Source organism: Pelodiscus sinensis, chromosome 3 (assembly GCF_052426305.1).
Source record: "Pelodiscus sinensis isolate ZL-2025 chromosome 3, ASM5242630v1, whole genome shotgun sequence".
In the NCBI taxonomy this organism is placed as follows: Eukaryota; Metazoa; Chordata; order Testudines; family Trionychidae; genus Pelodiscus; species Pelodiscus sinensis.
In genome coordinates, this window is record NC_143054.1 from 139,482,947 (window position 1) to 139,498,715 (window position 15,769).

Below are 15,769 nucleotides of genomic sequence, written 5' to 3' on the forward strand. Positions count from 1 at the left end.
CGCCACCTCCGCGGCGCCCAGGGCGGGTGAGTTTCCCCGCCGGCCGCTGCTAGAGCCCGGCCCCGGCTCCAGGCGAGCCCCGCACGCAGGCGCGCCCAGCATCGGCCAGGCCCGCCTCAGGCTCTGCGGGGCCCGCGACCCCCTTTCCCAGCAGCGCCTGCCTCCCCCGGGCCGCTGCCGCCGCCGCCTCCAAGGCCGCTCCTCTGCCCCGGCGCCCGCCAGTCGCACTCACCCGCCCGCGGCGGCCCCACAACGGCCCGGCGGACCCCGGACAGCAGCGCACCGGGCCGCCAGCGACAGGAAGGGCCGGGTCGGGCGCAGGCGCAGCCGCCGCCTGGGAGCCAGGAAGCGACTGAGCAGAGTGCGCAGGTCGGAGCTGGAGGGAGAGCGGCGGGGTGAGGCCCCGGCTCGGAGGGGCGCTGGGAGGCTTGGGGGGTGCATTGGGGGTACGAAAGGAGGGGCCAAGAAGAGGGGTACTAAGGGAGGGATGGTTGGGAGGGACGGAGGATGCCGGGAGATGGGGGGTCGGGGATGCAGGAAGGCTTTGGGGGTGCAATAGGAGGGATGGCTGGGGGTGCTGGCAGGTTTGGGGATAGGGTAACTGGGGATGCTGGCAGGTTTGGGGATAGGGTAACTGGGGGTGCTGGCAGGTTTTGAGGTGGGGTGGCTGGAGGGGATGGCTGAGGATGCCGGGAGGTGGAGGGGACTAGTTGTGCAGGCAGAAATTGGAGGTTGTACACTCTTAGACATGGAACAAAAGCAGCAGTCACTGACCATCCGATTGGCTTTCTTTGTATCTGATTTTCGGTCTGTGGGCCAGGGCAGCTCTTAATACGTTTATAAAGCAGAGGCATAGGGCCTGGGATCAGAGGTAAGCCGGGACAGCTGATTCCCGGCTCCCCCAGTTCCCCTGCTAGCCTCTGCTTCCCGTTCATCCTCCCCTCCCCCCCCCCCCCGGCGGTGCTGGGGGGAACCAGCTTTTAAGCCAACTCCCCCCAGCACTAGTTCCTGCTCCCCCACCCTTGCTGTCTCTTTCTAATAGAGCCAGCAAGGGTTGGGGGGGAGGGAAGTGACTAGTTGAGTCATTACTCAACAGCCCGATCGGCATGTGCTTATTGGGTGGTCGACTAGTCACTTACATCCCTAATCTGGGGTCCATAGTAAGGATGTTAAGGACTAGCTGACTATCCATTAATAAAAAGTCGGTCAACTAGTTGATTCTCCTCCCCCCCTTGCTGCCTCTATCAATTCTCCCCCCCCCCCCCCAGCAGACCAGGGAGACACGGAGCAAAGCAGCGGAGGACCTGGGTGGGGGGACCGCCAGACGCGCCGCGGTCCCCCCACCCAGGTCCTCCGCGGCTTTGTTTCGTGTCTCCCTGGTCTGCTGGGTTCTCCCCCCAGCAGACCAGGGAGACACGGAGCGAAGCGGTGGAGCACGCGGGCAGCGGGACAGCCCAGACGCGCCGCAGCTGTCCCGCGGCCGGCATCCTCTGAGGCTTTGCTCCCCGTCTCCCTGCAGACCAGGGAGCCTCCAGCAGACCAGGGAGATGCGGAGCGGCTTTTCTCGCCCCGGAGAACGCGGACGGCAGGACTGCGGCGCATCTGGGCGTCCCGCCACTCCCATCCTCCCGGGGTGAGAAAAGCCCCGTTCGTAACTGAGGATCCGACATAAGTGGGATCCGCGTAACTCGTGGACTGCCTGTATAGACAAATGCATCATCAACACAACTGAGCTAATAGTTATGATTTTGGATGTGTTTGTTTTTTAAGATAAGGGTATAAAGTGTAACCCACCTAAGGCAACAGTAATAACCAAGGTGAGGCTGCCATAGAACTGTGCTGAGCAAGAAAAGAAATCAAAGATGATAATTGAAACATTAATTTCTACTGCTGGTAATTCTCAAAATAACAAATGATACTACTGTCAGTCCCTCAGTCTGGTAGTGTTGGGGAGGGGAGGCGGGAGTTGGCACTCATCCAGTACGAATAGAGCAAACCTGAACCAGTGAGTTTCTCAGCCCAAAAATAGTCATCTTATTTCAATTCATTTTAAAAAGATAAAATGTGTAATAAACTATTTTCATTCATTATAGGTAAGAGGCTCTGAATAGGGTACATATATTAAACATGGAAGAAGAAGATGACTATATGTCTGAGTCTTTTACTAATGTTCAGTAAGTAGCTTGCCTAAGTAGATCATATACATCTGCGTCTAATAACAATACTGATTGTTTTGGAGATTTACTCTTGACATTTTCACTACTGTTTATGAAGAGCCTGTCATCCCTGAATCAATCATTTTGTCAATTTCCAGGTACTTCATTAAGGGCCATATCCTCTTTTCATTACTCCCCCAAGTAACAGGGAAATTTCAATGGGATGAGGAAGAGGTATTTTGGCCAACATGAAAATTTAGGTCTAATTTTTCAAAAGTAGATGGTGATATTGGAATCCTCAATTTTTGCATCCCCAGTGTGTCATCTTAAAGGGCCTTGTTTTCAGAGGCTGATTGCTCAGTACTTTCTGAAATCAGCAGAACCCATTTGGTTAAGCACCAAAAATTCAAGGCATTTCATATCATTAATTACTTCAATAAATTTGGCTTCCACCTCTCTTTGTACTTAATTTTTGCATTTATCATGCCTCTGCTCCCAAATATAGATTGTTTATAGGAGGCTACAGTGAAAAGTTTAAGTACAATTGTATTCCTTGCATGTCCTCACCATTTCTGCCCTTGATGGAAATGAGGCAAGATTGGCCACTAATGAAAATCTTTTGGCAACTGCCATTTCCCAGTATTAACAGATTAATCTGAGATCTTAAACAAGAAATAATCCATCTCAGATGTATAGTAGTCCAGCAGGCAGGATTCTTTCCTGAAGAGCTAACCTTTTAAAGTAGTTAGTTATAATATAGGCAAGCACATTTCTGTAAGCTGCAATCAAATCCTTGCATTGAACTGTATGAGATCCCCTTTGATATGTCAGTTGTACTGCAGAAGAGGCAAGAATGGAAAAAGAAATTTTGTAGGGATCAGGGAACATCCAGATGGAAATGCCATTTGAATTGTATATTAAAAATGTACACATTCTATTGTCACTTTTATTACAGGATACATAATACAATTAATGTCATTCTTAAAAGCCATTTAAAGGTTAAAGTGAAGTATGTGTGTGTTTGCAAGATGTTGCAAAGCTACAAAAATCACAGGGGGATTAAGGGAAAAGTAGTATAGCAACCCACTTTGAAACTTTTTTAGCATAATTGTATATAGGTTTCAGGTGCTCCATTAAATGTGTGACCTTCAGCTGTAAGGAGATTGATTGTTATTGAGGAAACAATTAAATTTCTTTTTAAAGAAATCTTAATTAGCTGGTTATATTTGACATTTTAGTCATGTCAGAAAAAAATTGAAGTTATGTTTTCCATGGAATACAAGCAGCTAAAATTTGGAACAAAGTTACTTCTCAGTTTTCAGAGTGGAAAAAAAAGAATATTGACCTATTTTTTTTTTTTGCAACTTCCACACATTTATAATTCAGACAGCACAATGAATTGTATTTAAGTTCCTCCCACAAACAAATAGTACGACTTAGAAGTTTTGGCACAAAAGATAATTTTTGAGGCCATTACAAACAATTGAAATAGGGTATTAGAATGGAAATGCAGTGATTCAAAGATTTGGAGAAATCAGAGCTTAAGATGTTTTGCCACTCCCTATTGTCAAGTGGCAGCTACATCTTGTTTTATCACTAGAATTACAGTGGAGAAGACTGGCATTCTGCTTGGAGACTGTAAGAATAATATGTATCAGCCAATAGAATAGAGGCAGTCAGTAAGTGAACCCTCTCCCCCCAGAGGGCCAAATACAGATGCTTTTGAATGAACCCAGACATTTTTTTTATTTAGTTATTATCAAGATGATTTTATTTTCTCTGGATTATGAACCTTGACTATACCATGAGCAAGAAATTTGGACCCTGACAAAAAATAGATGACTTGTATACGAGAGGTTGCTTAACCAGAGTTGATTCTCTAGCCTCACTGTTTCATTGAAAGGGAATCCTCTGAACTCTCATTCATGTTAAAATTCGACACTTTCCAAAAAGGACTCAACAAACATTTGAACTATCTCACCCGTTACCAAGATAGTTTCCCCAATTCTCCCCTCTAATACCATTAACTCTCAAACATCCCACTCTCCCTCCCTCTAATATCATCAATTCACAGACACTTCCCTTCCTTCCTCCCCCCCCCCCCCCCCCCCCCGCCTCCCTCTCCTGTTCTGCAATGTGATTTGTCCTTTTCCTATTTGTTCATTTTTTTTAATTGTATCCTTTGGTATATATGGTTGTGACTACTTTCTTCCACTATTGATCTGAGGAAGTGGGTCTGGCCCAAGAAAGCTCATCATCTAATAAACCATCTTGTCTTTAAAGTGCTACATTGTCCTGCATTTTGTTTCATTGTGATGGATTATGCTGCCATTACACATTTGTTACCTCTTAATTTCAAAAAGACAATATTAGATACTTTTCCCCGCCCCTGCAGACAGGACGTCAGGCCAGGATTGCCAAGGCTGAGGCGTATGAAAGAAGCTATTCAAAAAGAAGAAAAGCAAAGGGAAGCTAATCAGAAAAATCGACAAAAGAGCCTAAAAGAAGAGGAAAAAGAAAGGCGTGACAGTGTGTTGAAAAGTGCTTTAGGAAATGAAAACAAAGGCTTTGCTTTGCTCCAAAAGATGGGGTACAAAAGTGGACAGGCCCTTGGCAAGAGTGGTAAGTTTGTTAACTTCTAGAATTTAGATGTATGCCCATTTTTTCAAAATGTAGGTTTTAAAAGGTATCCATTATAATACCGTTCCACCCATCTCTGGGTGAATTCAATGAATACCTCTATGAGAACTCATGTCTGTTAGAGGAGCTCTTAATTGCCCCTTTGGCACAGCAGAAGAAAGCACAGAATGTGAGAGCAAGCCCTTAAAATCTTTTAAATAAAGAGTGAGGGATATGGGGGAATTGGAGGAAGAAGACACGGTACTTGCTGCTAACTTTGGCATTTTAGAGATGAATAATGGTTTATGAGAATCTTAACTAGCTATAGCATAACATAGCCTTTTGATTTTGATGCTCCTTTCAAACATGTAATTTTTAAACATTAAAGAACCTAAGCCCCAATCTCCAGTCTCCACAAATGTACAGCTTGATGCTAGAAAGGGATCTGTGCACACAGATGCACGGCACTCTAGTGAAGCAAAAATGTTATCCGGGATCTATACATAGTAAATCACTAAGGGATGAATAATAGCGAGGCTTAGTTATTGTTTGTAGTGTATTTCAAGATTCTCATATGAAAGAGGCTACGAAAGGATGAAATATATTATTATTAGCTAGCAGACGTACCTGGCGTTGCTTGGGTCTGTAACTCAAGTAATATGGGGGAGGACGTGGATTTGGGAATGGAAGGGGGCATAAAAGGATGATGTACATGCTTTATTTAAATTATTGTATTTTTCAAAAATGGGGGTGTGGCCAGCCAGGGCTGTGCTGCTTAGTTCCGGGGGATGGTTCCAGGAGGCCGCATTGGGGCTGCTGGGTAGTGGGGCTGCTGGCTGCCTCCCCAAGGGCATGAGGAGGTTTGGGGCAGAGGGACCACTTATCTAATCTGGTTGCCAGCCACATGGAGCCCTGTCACCAGCTGGCCACTGTCCTGCAGGTGCAACTACCCCCAGTGGTCATGGTGCAGTATAGCTGTTCCCTGCACTTGCTGCCCCCAGTGGTCATTCTGCAGTATAGTTATTCCACTGATCAGCCCCCTCCCTTTCCATGTTAGGAAAAATGTTCCCATTCCAGGCACTTCTTGTTTTTCAGGCACAACCAAACCCTGACCTTGTGTTAAGTTACAATGAATGGAAGATGCATACCAAATTTGATGGCCCTAGCTCATACCGTTTAGGAGTTCTTGAACAATCGAACTCGCAGACAGATGTACATCTCTAAAATAGACAGATGGACTATTAATATGTTATGACTGTCAAATTAAACTATCCTTCTTTGGTGCATAGGGCAGCAGCCTGAATGTGGTACACAGCAATGCTACAGTTCAACAAAGAAAATAAGGAATGTCTGATATGCTGACCCATTGTCAGTGCATTTTGATGCTCGATTGATCAAATTGTTTAAAAAATTATCATAGAAACTAATTGTTCAGTGGCAAAATCATATGTTTCCTTTGGTATGACTTCATAAGCTGTCTGTCCTTTTTTCTACAGGAGAAGGCATTGTTGAGCCTATTCCTTTGAACATTAAAACAGGTGTGTAATATTTACCTCTTAATTAGTTGGAATTCACAATCTCTCAGCTGCTTACAACAGTGTTTTGAACTTTTAAACAGGGAGAGGTGGGCTTGGTCACGAAGAATTACAAAAACGGAAAGCAGAACAACAGTTAGAGAACTACAGAAGAAAGATTCATATGAAAAAACAAGCAGATGAACAGGCTGCAGATCAGTTTAGGTAAAATGATTATTTTCAGATTTTGTTGTAAACATTTTCAGGTAAAGGTGCAGGGTTTCACTCTTATCTTTCAGTGATACTGGCTACCTCATGCTTGACTGTTTAAAATGTCTTCTCAATTCTGAATAATATGTCTGAGATGAGTGGGTCATAGGGAAGGTAATTACCAACCATTTTAAAAGAAAAATGCTTTGAGGCATGAAAACTAAAATACATTATTTCCCTCTGCTGTGCCCCTTTATTACTATGGACATTAGCTAGGGTACAGGCAAAATAATGTTAATATTGCCATTTGTTAAAGAGTGCAACTCAGAAATCTGTTTTTGAAAACTATTTAAATATATAACCTCTTTCAGGAAGAGAGGGGTATGTACATATAATTTTACAATGACATTCTTAAGCTTCAGCAAGGTGCAGGTTAGGATGGCCTTTTCTGATCCTATCAGGGGACTGTATGCCTGTACAAAGGCCTTTTAAGGCTACACTTGAAAGAGAATCCTCTGAACTGTCATTCATGCTTAAATTCGACACATTACACTTAAGTTTGAATAAAGACTCTAATTATCTTACCCATTACAAAGATAGCTTCCCCAATTATCACCTCTAATATCAGTAGCTCACAGACATTTACCTCCCCCCACATTCCCCTTCTGTTCTGAAATTTGATTTGTCCTTTTCATATGTGTTCATTTTTTTAATTGTATCCTTTGGTATATATGGTTGTGACAATTTTCTTCCCCTATTTGATCTGAGGAAGTGGGTCTGGCCCACGAAAGCTCATCACCTAATAAACCATCTTGTTACATAGTCCTGTTTTTTGTCCAAAGGAGGAGAGTTACAAATGTTGTGGGGAACTATGGTGTGTATAAAATCTCAAATAGATTTACATTACAGTAAGTTCTTGTCTATGATGTGTGAATTTATCTGCCTGTTGATTGTAACTAGCTACTTTTTATCAACAGAATGAGATTCAAAAGCAAACATGAGGAACGCAAGATAGAAGGGGACCTTAGAAAAAGCCAGCGGGCCTGTCAGCAATTAGACACACAAAAGGTAAGGCTAATACATTGCCTTGAGGGAGAAGGCTGGTTTACAGTTTATTACTGGCTGCAAATTTTTTCATCTTCATGTATAACAATGTTATTTGACATCTTATCAATTGTGTGTGATATCAGGGATTATTAAACTAAAATGGCAACTGGCAGAGGGAACAGGGATGCATAAGTGTTACAGGGATCTGGTGGGTCAAATTTCTACAGACATGTTTGCTAAAGGATGTCATGTAACATCTCTATTGAAAGTCTGTGTCACACTGATCATCCTGTATGGATAATATATAAGGAGTTACAGGTGTATATATACTGAAACTGATGTTCTTAAGGTTTCTGATGTGGAACTGGCTACCAAAAAGTGTTAAACAAGTTTCTTTCAAGCAACAAACTTTTTCTGGCTGACTGGCTATGTGCAGATTGATTGTAGTATACTTCAAATTAATTCCTGTCTACAGTCTGAAAAAACTACTAATCTAGTGATTGCAAAGTCTCCAGGGGGAGATGCTAGACAGGAAAAGACAAGATATGGAGGATTACCATTATTACAAGTGAAGATAGTGGATTGGCAGAACTATGTCTGGGGATGTAGCAGTAACCCAGATATCCTTCACCTATAAAGTAAGTTGACCATGTGTTTCCCTTATGCAAAAAGGGTCACAGCCAGTGTTCCCTCTCAGGTGCATGCCCGCACACACAAATTTTGAGCCCACCCACCTTCTTTGCAGAGCTATGCAGAAGCACTCATCTTCCTGGCCCTTAAAGGTGAGTGTCGTGGCTGCTCCCATGTCTGGGGATGGGTGGGGACAGAGCTGCAGCCACAATGGGGGGTGGCTGCTCTGGCTGCCACTGGGGCTGAAGCCGTGTTGGGGGGCGGCTGCTGTCAGGGGGAGTTGGAGCCATGGGGCTGGCAGGGGGCTGCTGCCACAAGGAGTTGGGGCCATGGGACTGGTGGGGAGAGCAGTGGGGGGTGGAGGATGAGATGGGGTGCTAGCTGTGTAACAGGGCAGAAGATGGGGCAGGCACCAATGCATCTGCACACTAAGTGGGGCTTTCTTCCATAACAAGTTAAAATATATATATTTTAGAGAAGAAAGCCCCACTTACTGTGCAGATGTATTAGCACCTGCCCCATCTTCTGCCCTGTTACACAGCTAGCACTATCTCTCTCTCTCTCTCTCTCTCTCTCTCTCTCTCTATATATATATATATATATATATATATATATATAGTTAGTAACTGGTGGGTGTCATGGTGGCACACATCCAAATAAACGCACATGACATCAATATTGGTGCACAAGACAAAACTCACTCTGCTCACAGATGGAAAATCTTAGAGGGAACATTGGTCACAGTTAGGCTTGGCTGAAAAAAACAGTGAAAAAATGTTGGGGTGAGCTGAACTTAAATAAGGCCACATCTTGTTAATGAAGTGTAGGCTCGGGTATGTGTGTTATGACTTATTTTATATGTAATCCTTGGTTTCTAATATTTCTGTGCGCTACCATTTGAATCTTTTACATACATTTATACTTTCTCGGTAAACACATGTAAGTGTTTTGTATTTTAAGCAAAGCTATGATCTGAGGTGTAACTGGCAAGCGTGGGGGTACTTTTCCTTTGGGAGCAGAGGTTCTGGGAAGTCCATGAATGTTCAGTGGAACAGCTACTGGACACACCAATAGTATCTTCAGAGGGTATGGGAGTGGTGTGTGCCTATTGGTAACTTTCTAGTAGTCATCCTGGGGGGAATGCTGCACTGCGAGAGCCTCTTCACATCGTCCAATAGAGCTCATGTGCACCAGAAGTTACATCCTTAGACTTACTGACCATTTGCTGTTTGTATGTCTCAGTAGCTTGTCTGGCTCAGATAAGGCTACTTACCTGCCATAATACATGATGAAGGAGCTTCACAATTATGGGCGTGTGCAGAATCAAGATTTTTAATGGTAAAAGTGTCCTCTTTCAGAAGGCTTTTTGATAGAGAATGAGATTAAAAAGCAAACAAAAGGAATGTAAGAAGGGGACTTTACCAGCATATCTGGCACAGAAGTTTATTTTAGCATGACTTTATGTTGTTTTCAAAGAGCAACAAAACCACAAATAACCTTTTGTGTAGTCTAATGTGCTCAGTTCTATTCTTCAAGCTTGTATCCAAAATTATAACAAGATTTATAAAGTGATACCTGTCCCATTACAAAACTGCTTTTATTGGATATCTGCTGAAGAAACCCCTGGAGACAGAGAATTTTACTTAAAAAATATATATATATATATATTTTTTTTTACAAGGGCATTGAAGTTCCCAAGGAGATTTGGTACTGGGTAGAACCTGAGCAAGAAGAAAAGGATCAAGAGGAGGAAGAAAAGAATGAATACAAAGATTCAGACTTAAGTGTAAGTGTTGAAATAAAAGTCTGTATGAATCTGTTTTTATTTGTAAAAATATGTGTAACCCTCTCTTTTTCTCCCTGGGTTACTCAGAAACAGGCCGTGCTCACCAGGGCGCCTGATGGTTTTAACATTAAAGGAGATCTTGAGTACCCCCGAGGTGATGTTGTATAGTTGGGGATTCCCTATCCACCCCCTTGCTGTAGTCCCTTGCACCTAAAGGAATATACAGTAGCAGTGCCTCCACCTGGCTGGCCCTGGATACACTTAATGGTGTGCCTTGGGAGCCTCCAAGAATAAAATTATTCCAGCAGTCTGGATCTAGCACCAAAACAATTATAAATATTATACATCTAATTGATTAAGTTGTTAAGTAAAGGCATGTTCATTCTAAAGAAACAGGATTTAACATACTAAAAGTGAAAAATATCATTTAACGAAGTACACAGAACTAAAGGAAACCTATCTAACTGGCATTTACACTGCCACCATTTATCCCACCCCAGTGTGTGCCCTCCTCTGGATCTCAGAGTCCCAGAGGCTTGCATGGGCACACTTGATGGTCTCCAGCTGGAATGGAGACAGCACTGTGTGTGTCAGTCCAAGCTAAGCAGCCAGTCTAGGCAAGCCAGTCCAGCAGCTCTGGTTCACTGGGCAGATAATCCCAGAGTCAGTCTGTTTTCTGTGCTTTCACCCAGGCAGCACTTTCCCCAAGAGCCACAGTTACTCACAGTTACTCCTAAGGAAGGTTAAGCAGGCCCTTTTCATCCACAGGCATAGCCAAAGTCTCTCCCCTCCAGCGATAATCACACCAACAGCCCCTGAAGCAGCCTGCTAGATCCAAGTCCCAGCAAGCTCTCAGCAGCAGGCTCTAGCTTCCAACAGCAGCTCCTGGCATGGAAAAGGTTCCACACCAGCAATCTGGCTCCTCTTTCCAAAATGGAGTGCCCTTCCCTGCCACCCCAACTCTCTCTCTCTCACTGCCTAGAAGAGGGAAACAGTTTTCCCTCCTTTTTCCCCAAGGGCTCCTGTGAGTTGTAGTCTCTAAAGCTAGATTGCAGCACAAAGGATCCTCCCAGCAAAAGTCAGAGGTTCCTATAGTAAAGGGAGCCTACATATACATGCATATCAAAGCTCAAAGTGGCCTCTCTGCCTTGCAAAGTAATTTCGCAATATTAGGTGGAGTATAAAGCATGATCATATTGATTTGCAGGGCCGGCCCACAACATTTTGGCACCTGAGGCAGGGAGCTCAAATGATGCCACCTTTTCTCCTGCCTGCCAGTTATGTCTCTTGTGCCCTCCTTCCTCCAGCACAGCACTCCACCATCTCTGTGCATCTAGAGCAGAGAGAATACATATGCACCAGCAGCAGACAATTTTCTACACTCTGGGTCCTAGTGGCACCCCCCCACAGTCTGGCACCTGAGGCTGCCACCTCAGTTCGCCTCATGGTAAGGCCAGCCCTGTTGATTTGGAGCAAATTTAAATGACAACTACCACACCTTTGGCCCGAGATTTTCAAAACAGTGTAATGATGTAAGGGGACTTATTTTTAGGTACCCAATTTCACACTTGGTGGATCTAGTTTTCAGAAAATGCTGAGTAATATCTCAAACTCAGAGCTTTCAAAAGTTGGGCACTCAAATCAATCACTTTTTGAAAAGCATGTCCTTTATGCCCAAAACACCACAAAGCTGTTGTTAATCTGATGAACTCAGTCTGTGGTGGAGGTGGGTAATTTAAAACAAAACAACTCATCAGGAATATCACTCAATTGAAATAAGATACTTTAATTGTTCAGTAGGTGAAAATAAATAACAGCCAACATCCTTTAACCAGCAAGCTCTCTACAGATCAGTGTACACCACCAAACATCATTTCGGTACCTCTATTGTAGTATCAGTTACTATGTACTAATGTGTCTGTGTTTCTGATTGCAGCATCATCTGATCTTTTCTTAGCTTGTCCTTTTTAGCACCAGACACTATTGATTAGCAGGAAAGAGCACACCACTGAGGCGTCTGTTAGACTGTTTGATTGTGATTGCTACTTAAAGCTGTAAAATCTCTCTCTCTCTCTCTCTCTCTCTCTCTCTGTGTTTATATATAGGTATTAGAGAAGTTACAAATCCTGACCACCTATTTAAGAGAAGAGCATTTTTATTGTATCTGGTGTGGAACAGCCTATGAGGGTAAGAGTAAATCTTGGGTATACTTTTCCTTCGATTAGGCCTTTGGAGCCATAGTCTGCCATTCTTATTCTTTATTCCTAGCAAAATTCCCATGGAGGCTAGTGTCACTAATGATCTCCCTGAAAGTAACTTTTGGATATATTGGTTGGATTCAGTCATTTTTCCTTTCTTGGGTTCCAGAACTAGTGAATGGTCGATGTGGCCAAATTGTAACAGTCTCCTTCAAGAGAGAGTACCACATGTACCTCCCGAGCATCACTTTTCTATTTTTTTTAAAGTTGGTTTATTTTCTTTTAGTTCATATTTTTTAAAGAATGCCACAAGGTTGAAAATTATCCTGAGAAATTAATACCCACCCAATTAAGATTAAAAAAAGTCTTCCCCTGTCTCCAGAATCTGTTTTAAACATGATTCAGCAATAATTGCTCAATTATTGCTGGTGCAATAGGAGTAGCTGGAACTTAATCAATCTAATATGAATTAACAGAAAACATTGTGACACTAGCATTACTTTTAGGAATACACTGTTAAACCTCCATGATGCTAAGTCTGAATACTACATTACTGCAGACAAATCTGTGCATCAAGTTACTAGTATATCATTACTACCAGTTGCTGGACTGAAGATATTTTTCCTGAAAATAAGACACAGTAATGATTGTATGTTCTAAGAACCCTTGATTCCTTGAGATAGCATGCTCTTAAAGCACCTGATTGATGGATGCTCTGATGTATGCAGGCGTGTTTGGGTCCATGGGCTGTTGAATACCCTTGTTGTGTTTCAGAGTATGGAGGGAAGGAAGATTTTTTTCTACAGGAGAGAGATTGGTGTAAGGGAGGAAATGGGAAAGCCTGTGAAGAATCTGTGTGAAAGACCAGCCAGTCTGCTGCAGTTCTATCAACTTGAAGCAGTCTGGCCTCCTCCTTCAAACACTGCCTCAAAATTTAGAAAATTTTATCCCAAAAGAAAAAAGTATTGAAGAAAACTTTATATGAATTTCTGAAATGGAATGCTCACTTTATCTATAGTATGATGATAGTGTCATTTTAGACCAATTTTATTTGGAAGTTGCCAAAATATTGCCTGGAATTATTTTAGTTAATAAATAGCCTGGTGATCTAATTGCCCTTACGCTAGTATCAGCAGCATTTGGGCCTAAGGTTACTAGGTCACAGAATCAGGGAGCACAGCAAAGGTCAGTTTTCTTTCCTCAGTCACTTAACATCTGATGAGAATTGAACTTCAAACCACAGCTCCATTTGGAATTAATTTAATCTATGTTAATATTGTTTCTCCATTGTTAGATTAGCATAACACAGTGGTCCCCAACGCGGTGCCCGCGGGTGCCATGGCGCCCGCCGGGGCATTTGTGCACACCCGCCGACAACCTGGGCCAGTCCCACCCCTGGCGCGCAGCGCACTGGAGGCGCCAGCCCCAGGTGCGCGACACGCACCAGCGCCTGGTGCGCGGCACTCGGGCAGCCCCAGCCCCGGGGCACATGCGGGCGTGCGGTGCCGGGCCCACGGCACAAGGCGCTCGGGCAGCCCAGGGCACAGGCCGGCGCCGGGTGCAAGGGCATCCCCGCTCCTGGCGTGCCCCAGGACGCATGGCCCCGCCCCCGGGCGCCTGGCACGTGAGTGGCCCCGCCCCCGGGTGCCTGGGAGCCTCTAAAGGTTGGGGACCACTGGCATAACACTTTTCTTTTGCCTCCCCAGCCCTACTTTTTTAAAATAACATTTAGAAAATTATGGATCTCCTCTTCACATACCTGACATATATTAACCTTCTTTTCCTTTATATTGTAGAGTCAGCAGATTTATCATCAAACTGCCCTGGAGATAGTTCAGCAGATCATGACTAAAAAGATTGTAATAAAAGGAACTCTGGAAAAAAACTATTTTTAAAATACCTTCAGGGGACATCAAGAATTCACACAAGTGCTGAAGGTGGAATCCATGTTGAAAGGCTCAGAGCACACACTTTTGAAAGCACAGAAGCATTTGTAGAGTTTGGATTTTTTTTTTAGTGAAGTTAGTCACTGAACTCACTATTTAATAAGAATTACAATTATGCTAAATAACTTAGGTGCCTAGCCAGGAGTTTTGTAGGGTTCTAACAAATTAAAAACCCATTAGTACTATCACTGCAGTTCCAGACTGGCACCTCAGAGGACAGGCAGCCAACTGTACCAAATTGTTATGCATTAATTTCTGCACACCTCCACTTGGAGCTACCTAGATTCTCACTGCTAAATTGTGTGATTGTGGACAGATGGAAGATTGAAGTAGGCAGAACTTGACCTTATAACCAACATCTCAAAGGATTCCTTTGGGGGGGGAAAAAAACCTGCCCTTCCTTTCCCACATAAGGATGCATGGAGTAGAGCATAATCAGCTGACTGTCAGTAAATATTGGTTAAGTCTTTATAGTATACAGTGTTAGGTCACTTAATATGAATCCTCCATGAGGATGTCTGTACATTTGCATTTTAAGGGGGTTCTGGTCAACATAATCAGTCTAATAAGCATAATCATAATGTGACTGGTGATGGCTGAAAATGGCATGAACTTTCACAAAATATTTGGCTTTATCGCATCATTATTGCTTTATGTAAATGTGGATGGTTGTATAGACATCTCTAAATTTCATCAATATAGTGGGTATTTTGAAGTGTTTTGTTCATAATTAAATAGCTTTCTGTAACTTTTTGTGTCCAACTTGGTTCCATTCGGTCAATACTTATTTAACAGTGGCAGTATTGTGCATGAGCAGCAACGACGAGTGAAAGTAAATCCATGATAGAAAAAGGAGCTGAATTAGAAGTAATAGCTTTTACTATAGGGCAGGCAGCAACCTGTAGTAGACATCATAGGATTAGACTGACACCACTCTCTACATATTGGTTATGGTGAACAGAATCTTCATTGTTGTAAATCTTGAAGTTTAATGGGCAAATGACAGAGGAGGTCTTAGTTACTGCATGCCAGCTGCCAAGGAAAAATCTGCCAGTAAGATGTTGTAATGGGACACAATACCTCTCACAAGCACCTCCTTGGCCAAGTGTGTGGTCCTGCACACTCACTCTCTGTTTGTGGTAGGTCTTTGGTGATTCAGCCCTCTAGCCAAGTCATACATGGTCTGAATTTTAAACAAACAGATCCTTCCCAAGGAAAACTGTCCAACAGGGGCCTATCAAGGTACATGTAGGCTGGAATGGCCCTGTAGCCCTCCCCTGACTCAGCTCACAAATAACCCTCCAAGCCTGGTAGGGGAACCATGGCCCCAGGACTTTCTCCCTGGAAACTCTTCACCCTCTTAGGGCCTTTCTGGCTGAAGCTGGCCCACTGCAATTCAGTTCCCCCTCTGGCACCTTAATATCCAGGCCACTGTGGCTAATGGGAGAGCACTCAGGTTCTTTCTCCTCCTCCTCCTCCTCCCCCCTATCTCCCCCATACACAGTACTCTGGGTCCCAGCTCAGGGAACCTATAGATAGTAGCCCTCCACTGTTTCCTTCATCTAAGTAAGGCCACGGCTCTAATTCCCTGAGCCTCTTCCACTTGTCCCCAGGCCATCTTCATCCTTACCTCAGGGTCTTGTCCTGAAAATCCCAGAAACCA

At 43.7% G+C, this 15,769-nt stretch overlaps 2 protein-coding genes across 6 annotated transcripts in view; one reads left to right on the forward strand and one right to left on the reverse strand.

Moving 5' to 3' along the window:
• The window catches only part of HEATR5B (HEAT repeat containing 5B), a 79,015-nt gene extending 78,648 nt beyond the window's left edge, over positions 1-367 (reverse strand). For all 4 annotated transcript variants that reach the window (XM_075924954.2, XM_075924953.2, XM_075924952.2 and 1 more), the window contains exon 1: positions 233-367. The gene's annotated coding sequence lies outside the window, so the exon portion shown is untranslated. The remainder of the gene's footprint in view (positions 1-232) is intronic.
• GPATCH11 (G-patch domain containing 11) lies at positions 233-14,873 on the forward strand. 2 transcript variants are annotated; one of them, XM_075924964.2, is made up of 9 exons: positions 233-369; positions 2,094-2,174; positions 4,552-4,778; positions 6,272-6,313; positions 6,394-6,514; positions 7,477-7,567; positions 9,858-9,962; positions 12,068-12,149; positions 13,957-14,873. In XM_075924964.2, exons 2-9 carry the CDS (start codon positions 2,128-2,130, stop codon positions 14,010-14,012), a joined length of 771 nt encoding a protein of 256 aa, XP_075781079.2. In that variant the 5' UTR covers positions 233-369; positions 2,094-2,127; the 3' UTR covers positions 14,013-14,873. The 2 variants fall into 2 exon arrangements, with proteins under 2 accessions (XP_075781079.2, XP_075781078.2); XM_075924963.2 differs by having other exon boundaries at positions 261-395.
• The last annotated feature ends 896 nt before the right edge of the window (positions 14,874-15,769 follow it).